The sequence below is a fragment of the Paramormyrops kingsleyae genome, chromosome 3 (assembly GCF_048594095.1).
Source record: "Paramormyrops kingsleyae isolate MSU_618 chromosome 3, PKINGS_0.4, whole genome shotgun sequence".
NCBI lineage: Eukaryota > Metazoa > Chordata > Actinopteri > Osteoglossiformes > Mormyridae > Paramormyrops > Paramormyrops kingsleyae.
Genome location: NC_132799.1, coordinates 29,421,215 through 29,428,741, shown reverse-complemented (window position 1 = coordinate 29,428,741; position 7,527 = coordinate 29,421,215). Strand labels below are relative to the sequence as shown.

Sequence of the window (7,527 nt, the reverse complement as noted above, 5' to 3'; positions counted from 1 at the left end):
AACATGAATAGACTACTCAGTAATGATTCAAATTCCCTAAGTCTCAGTTGCTTTTAAAATACAGACAGGAGAACCTTCCACTTAAAAGCGGTGAATTTATAACTCAATAGAGATGTATTACAGTTTTCGCACTGTAAGCGTACATGTTTGGCAAACGCGTTTATCGCAGTGCTCTGTTTGTCCGTCCCAGCCACCGTAGCTCGCCTGACGAAGACATGGCGGATGACGAGGAAAGAAAGTTTTCCAACTGAAAAAGTATGGAATTCCCCTGAAAAACTTTAGTACGTCCGCTCTGGGTAAATTAAACAAACGTGTCCGACAGCATATTTATACGAGGGTTTATCCTTTAACCATGTCGAATAAAACTAGAGAAACTGGCTGCAAAAACCCCATTGCGTCTTATTCGCAATGGGCGTTAAACTGCTGGGTTACATTCCCAACGGCAACTAAGGAACGAGCTCGAAATTATTGAGACATTTCATATATCAGTTTAAAACGATACATTTTGGCATATGAAAGATGTTTTGTGAAAATTTCTGGTTGTTGAAAGGACCAGGAAGTAAAACAATACGGAGAAACCGGTTTCGATGGAAGTCTGCCGTATCATGAACTTATGCTAGTTACCTCGGTGACCAAAACGCCTGAAGTTTGGGATTAATAACTAATACCCTGGCATATAATACTACGCCGTCACATAACCAAATCAATGTCGAAGTTTATAGTTTCATAGTAGAACAGTGCGGGAGAAGCCTCTGCGGCTGTTGGTTAACCAAAAGGCTCTCCGAATGCAGGCTGGCTCGGTGTCAGCGCCGCTTCGCCGCCTAAGCTTTATATATATATAAATATATATATATGTCTCGGGGGGAGTGATTGCCCCTCCGTAAAATTTGTCGACCCGGGGAGGAGACTTTTTATTGTTGTGAGTTTTGGGTGATCAAAAGGAGCCCACTATAAGATTTAACCCCCGGGGGGTCCCAACTAGGGAAATTTTGCAGTGGGCACCCCTGCCTCCTCTGCTACTGACTGGTTCATTAATATCCCTGGCCGTCATTTCCGAGTCACACTGATCGATTTCTCTGTCTCTCCCCTAGCTGCCTAAAGTCACATACTTGACAAATGCCTCGCCATACCGTGGATGAGCCTCTAGGGGATGCTTTCCGGATGTGACGAGTCACCCACCCTCGAATGTTAATGTGTAGGTCATTCCGCTACTGCGTCAGCCACTGTCTCTATGCAGCAATGACGAAGCTGGAGGAGCTGAGCCGTGACGTCGGCACCAGTTCCTTGGTGCGATGTCTCGGCTATCTGTCCAGCCTCAGCCTCTTGGTGGCGATATGCCTAGGCCTTTACGTGCGCTGGGAGAAGACGGCGGAAGCCATGATCCTGGTCATCTTCATCCTGGGCCTGTTCGTCCTCGGCATCGCCAGCATCCTCTACTACTACTTCAGCATGGAGGCGGCCAGCATGAGCCTGTTCCACCTCTGGTTCGGCTTCCTGCTGGGCCTGCTCTGTTTCCTGAGCAGCCCGTCCCTGGCGACTGATGTAAAGGAGCAGGTGACGGATTACCTGCTACTGAGCAGCCTGGTGCTGAGGACGCTGTGGGCGCTGGTGGAGCGGGTGTGCGGCTGCACGCGCTTCCGGCCCGCCCTGCTCACGTCCGCCGAGTTCCTGGAGCTGGTGGGCTTTGCCGTGGCCAGCACCACACTGCTGCTTCACAAGTCGGCCAGCATCATCCTCCTGGTGGTGGCGCTGGCCGCGCTCATCGTCAGCCTGCGGATGAAGTCCTTCTTCGCCATCACCAACCTGGCGTGCTTCGTGGGGGTGGCCGCCTTGCTCTTCAGCTCACTGGAGCTCTCTCCGAACCTCTATGGCCTGATCTGCTGCCTGGGCCGGCTGGTGTGCCAGCCCCTTCTGGACTTGTACTTCAGCGGCCTGTCGGTCACTGAACGCTGGCTGCCGCTGCTGACCTGCGGCCGGTTGTGGCGCCGCCTCTCAGTCTTACCGCTGACGCTGGTGGAGCTGGCGTTCCTCACTCTGGCCGGATTCAAGCTAGGCAGTCTGGGCCAATGGTACCTGGTGATACCGGGCTTTGTCGTCTCTGGCGCCTTCTGGCTCGTCTGTCACGTGGTCTTTGTGATCAGCCTCTGGGGGTTCCACACCAAGCTCAACGACTGCCAGAGGGTCTTTTTTGCTCAGCGCTCCGACACCCGAAGCCTGGACAGGGTGATGGCGTCTAGGGGAATGCGCCACTTCTGCCTGATCTCCCAGCGCCTTGTGTTCTTCAGCCTGATCTCCACGATTATCCTGGCTGCGGTCAGCTGGCAGGTAGGCCATTTATTTATGTCCAATACAGGGCTGGAGGTCAAGCCTGCCTGTTTCTGTGTGTGCATAGCGGGGCTGATAACCGTCAGTACAGCTACAAGCAGTCTGGTAAATGATTTGATTATCATCAACAAATTACTAGGAAAAAAAAAATATATATATAATCCAAAATGAGAGTTAGAAATCCTCAGCTGAGATGTGTGTAGATCTGGATAGGGCTGTTCTTTCCTTTTCCAAGACTGGGCCTCTAAGTACTGGTCTGACTGGATTTATGGTTTTCTCTGAAGCACAGAGCGTCAAGCTGAAAGTGCTTCGGTCAGGGCTGGGAGTCCCGAACAGAGACGCTCAGATTCCATTCATCCGTCTACCATAACGATTTATAGTGAGCCTGAAGCCCCCCCCCCCCAACGCAAATAGAACACAAAGCAGGGGATGACAGTGTTTATCAGAGCGCTCATACACATTTTACCTTCATTTATGACAGATAAATCCACTCACAGTTTCATGCATATTTTTAAAATCTTTGACCTCTTTTTGCTGCATATTTACTGATTTAATGAACTACTAAGTAACTTTCCCAGCACTTCCTCTCTGGGGATGGACCCTTTCCCGTATCACTGAATCATTCAGTAGAATATAAGGGCTTTAAAAATGTGTTCACTTTTGTTAGGACAGATGATATCACAGTCTATATGTCTGTGCTGAGTGCAAATTTAACACCCCGGCAGAACTCTGAGGGGCTTATTAAGCATAAAACATGTCACGTAGCCCTTGTCGTGTTGCCTACAGAACCCCTGCTGTTTTTTTTTAAAATAATACATGCTCCCCCCTCCCTCCCCCAGTCCACCAATGGGATCTTCATGAGTGTGTTCCTCATCGTTCTCCCCCTGGAGACCCTGGCCCACAGCCTTTTCCACGAGTTTGGAAACTGCCTGGGGGGCACGTGCGTGGGCTACGCTGTCGTCATCCCCACCAATTACTGCAGGTACGTGGCGTCCGGCCCCAGGAGCGACCGCCCACCCCCCCCCCGGCCAGGAGACCTCTGAGCCTGCCTGAGCCTGCCGCTTCCCCCCTTCTCTTTCAGGCCAGCGCACAGTGTTTGTCATGGAAAGCTGACTTCTTTATTACCGCTAGATGCCCTATTTTCAATTTCACTATTTGACTCCCTGAAAATAGTCCGGATCCAGTTTATTTAGGTCAGCGGGCAAACCAAGGATACCTAGACAGCACATATTTAAGGGGGCTCTTTCAGTATGGAATACTGTTCTCTGTCAGGCCTGCTCATTTTTGCACGTCATCGTCGCCAAGTGCTGCCACCTTCCCTGTCACCTGATCACCCCGTCAGCGTGGGGATTAGTAGAAACCCGGCAGGGCAAGCAAGCCGGCCCAGTCCAGTCCCATGGCGATGGGTTCTCCAGGCTGGATGGTCTCTGGTCGGGGGAGGGGGGTCACCGTGCCCCGTTACTGCGGCCTCCTCCAGGGGGCGCTCCTCTGTGTAATGAGACCTTCAGCCGTGACGATTCTGCAGTGGCTGCAGGATCCCCCCCCCTCGTTTTCACCTTCAGCGTCTGTGCCTTTGATCTCCGCGCCGCTGCTCGATCTGCCCGGATCGCGGTCAGAAAGCTGTCATCCGTGCATGCTGACATCGGTACGAGATGCTCCGCGAGGTCCGTCACGCCAGGGTGTCCTAAGCTCACTCACTTGGGGGCAATCGTGAGCAGCTCGGTCCTGATTATATATATAACTGCTCTAAACTGTTAATATTATTTTTTTTGTACCTGTTTACATCTCCATAGATTTTTTATGCCCCTTTCTCTAATTGTTTCTATCCTCTTTATACCTGCTGCTGGACCAAACGAATTTCCCAAAGGTGATCAATAAATCCAAGTCCAAGTCTAAAGCATGTGACACTGCTGATGATGTCATTGCACCTCCCCCCAGCCTCGATGGACAACCGACGCTGCTGCCCCCGGACCTGGTCCAGGAGCTGAACCTGCGCTCCACGGGCATGCTGAACAACATCCAGCGCTTCTTCTCGCAGCACATGATCGAGACGTATGGCTGCGACTACTCGGCCGGTGGCATGGTAGCCGACGCGCTACAGACCAAGCTACGCAGCTTCATGGAGCAGCGCACGGCCGACGGGCCGCGGCACGACACCTACGTCATCTACTACAGCGGCCACTCGCTGCGCTCTGGCGAATGGGCCCTGGCCGGTAAGGGTGCCGGAATTCATACACAGGGGCCAACCATATGTTTTCATTTGCTGAGTGACAGGGGAGGGGGCCAATCAACCTTCAGCTGGGGTCTGTACCCCTGTGGTCCCCGCCCCTTTCAGCATCATAACTGGTCATTATTGAATGACTATAACTCTTCTTTCATGTTATTGCATATAACCAATAATTATCATTACCTTAATAATGATTAATAATTATCAGTGCTCAGGGTTGAGGGTTTAGCTCCCGGTCCCGGCTCTGTGTGTGAGGAGCTTGCGTGTTCTCCCCATGTTTGCAAACTCTGGCTTCTTCTTGCCGAGGAAAGACACTGTTTGCAGGCAATCTTCAGATTGCCTTGGACCTCACGGGAAACGTTGCATGTTCGCTGCAGCCCTGCCCAGGATGAGCACACAAACTGAAATAATGTAAAAGAGATGGGTGGTTTGATGGAAGCTGTGTGTGCAGTTTAGATGCAGGTCCCGTCCTGCATAACATTCGTGTTTTCTGGGTGTTATTATTAATAGGGCACCTACATGAATTAAACATTAGAATATAATCTCTGGCAGTAAATGGCTTTTATGATGTATTTCCTGTCAATTTGTCGATCTGCACACCGAATTAGTCCACATAGTGTGCTCTGAGGACACCAGGTCCTGCTGTTGTACCACCGTGGAAAGTAGTTAACATGAGGGGCTTCAGTGAAATTTGCAGTGAGAGCAAACAGACATGTTTTAAATGTTTAAATAGATGAGACGAGAGATGGGACGGTGAAAATTTCTCCATGCATGTGAAGTGGATGGAACAGAGAAGGGATTTGTATGCTTTTAAAGTGTTAGTGATGCAGCCTGCTATGGAGGCAATGGGAAGAGAGAGGGGGAGGTATGGGGGGGACATTGGGGGAGGCTGACGCGATGTCTGGTCCTGCCAGGTGGCGACACGCTCCGCCTGGAACAGCTGCTGGAGTGGTGGAAGGAGAAGAATGCAGGCTTCTGCTCGCGCCTCATCGTGGTCCTGGATGACGAGAACGCCGGGCCGTGGGTGCGGGAGGTGTGGAAGGTGGACGAGCTGTACGTGGCAGTGCAGGGGGCGGAGCTCACAAGGCTGAAGGACGTGGAGGAGGCGGAGCTGCCGCAGCTCGGCGACTTCACCGCCCGGTGGGTGGAGTATAACTGCAATCCCGAGAGCGACATCTGCTGGTCGGAGGGCAGCGGCGGCGTGTCGGCCATCTACGGCGTGTCCATGCGGTGGGGCGACTACACCCTGCACCTGCCCACGGGCAGCGACGTCACCAAGCACTGGAAGACCTACTTCCCTCGTGCAACCTTCCCACTGGTCCACCTGGCCAACTGGTGTGGCGGCCTGAACCTTTTCTGGGTCTGCAACGTCTGCCTGCGCTGCTTCCGCAGGCTCAAGCTGTCCTGGTTCCCCCCGTCCGTGCTGGACACAGGCCAGGGCTTCAAGCTCGTCAAGTCATAGTGGCGCCCCCCAGAGCCCTTCAGTCAAATTACACGAGCCACTCTGTTACCCTCTCACTAATCTTTAAGATGAGACAGTCCTCACAAGTCAGGGCATGCTGCCTGAAGGTCATTGGACATCTGGATTGCTGTTTCGCGCATACCTCGGTGGTGCTGATGTTCTTGACCCCTGCTTTGTATACAGTGGAGCCCCAAGCTGCCAGTCACCTGTGACGGTAGCAGCTGATTCGCTGGGACACAGCTGGGGGAGGGGCTAAGGATGCACCGAGCCCCGTGACACACATTCATGTCCACCTCTACAGCGAGTGAATCTGCTTCTCAGAGCCACATCCTTACAACTTAATTTGTCCCACTCTTTTAATTACATTTTGTTTGATCACTTGTCCGGGGGGTAGGGCTGTAAGGCTGTAACCCCCCACTCTAGGTATGTGTCTGTAAACCTGCCAACTCCTAAATGCTTAGACCTCAGATCTCCTAGCCAGTGCCAAATCGGCACATTGCGGCTGGCGTCCCAAATTAACTTCCACATCCTTTCGTGGCCCCCTAGGTGACTAATCTGAAGGTGGCTATATATACAGTCAACACATACAGCTGATATATTATAATTTATTGAAACTTCTGAATTCATTCCAGTGATGGTTTTTACTGGTGTTGACCAAAATGAAGCTTCATGAACCAGTTTCTGTATTTTTTGACCCCACTAGATGGCGCCCTTTTTTGAATAGAGTGCACCATCTAGTGGGGTCAGAAAATACAGCAAGTGGTTCATGAATCTTCATTTGGCCAACAATAGTTTTTACCTCCAGCTTTTTCGAGGTATATTATGGCTCAATCTGCTTAATGGAGAAGCTGAGAAAGTCAGCCGTCTCCCCATCGCCGTGTTGCTCTTTTGCCTGGCCTCATCTTCGGTGGAAGCTGATGGACGCTGGCATCTTCCCTCTGCGTCGCAGTGTCAAGTGCAGCCGGTCCCAGAACTTGTCCTTTAACCTCACACTGACTAAACCCCTGAGTCAGATTCGCATTTTCCAGTTATAAAAAGCTGACAAGGGCTTCACGGAGAACTGATGTTGCATTCGGACACTTTTGACCCCATGATACCATCTGCGTGAAGGCAAGATGACTGCTCTTCCCTGAGGAACAAACGCTGAGCAGCAGGGCGCGTCTCCAGCTCGCTCAGGCCTTGGCCTTACTCTCATCTTATTCATCCAATTAGAGACGGTTCTTCGTGTTAAGCTGGATCTGGTTGGCTGCTCTTTCTCCACCAATGACAGGTCACTTTGAGTAAGCGCCGGGCAAGACAAGGGCTCTTATATGCATGAAACAGTCTGAATATGCAGATCAGCCAAAGTGTATTCCTATATATGCAAATACTTGTAACTACAAGCACTGTCTGCTCGGTTTGTGTTTGTTATGTTTTGGTTTCTTTGACAATGCCTTAACTTCTGTTTTTCTTTTTTTTGTGTTTTTTTGTTTTTTTTTTCTGAAAGGAAAAAATATAGCCAATATGCAAAGTG

At 51.1% G+C, this 7,527-nt stretch overlaps 1 protein-coding gene across 2 annotated transcripts; it reads left to right on the top strand.

The window, feature by feature from the left end:
* Positions 1-151: 151 nt before the first annotated feature.
* Positions 152-7,527, top strand: tmem168b (transmembrane protein 168b). Of its 2 annotated transcripts, none has more exons than XM_023810522.2 (5): positions 152-255; positions 1,092-2,325; positions 3,165-3,307; positions 4,264-4,538; positions 5,467-7,527. In XM_023810522.2, exons 2-5 carry the CDS (start codon positions 1,186-1,188, stop codon positions 6,012-6,014), a joined length of 2,106 nt encoding a protein of 701 aa, XP_023666290.1. In that variant the 5' UTR covers positions 152-255; positions 1,092-1,185; the 3' UTR covers positions 6,015-7,527. The 2 variants fall into 2 exon arrangements, with proteins under 2 accessions (XP_023666290.1, XP_023666291.1); XM_023810523.2 differs by having other exon boundaries at positions 169-296.

Bases quoted from the DNA above. Each gene is read 5' to 3' on its own strand.
- tmem168b (XM_023810522.2), top strand. From the start codon at position 1,186: ATGTTAATGTGTAGGTCATTCCGCTACTGCGTCAGCCACTGTCTCTAT. The intron at 2,326-3,164 runs GTAGGCCATTTA...TCCCTCCCCCAG, and splicing joins TGGCTGCGGTCAGCTGGCAG to TCCACCAATGGGATCTTCAT. The intron at 4,539-5,466 runs GTAAGGGTGCCG...TGGTCCTGCCAG, and splicing joins TGGCGAATGGGCCCTGGCCG to GTGGCGACACGCTCCGCCTG.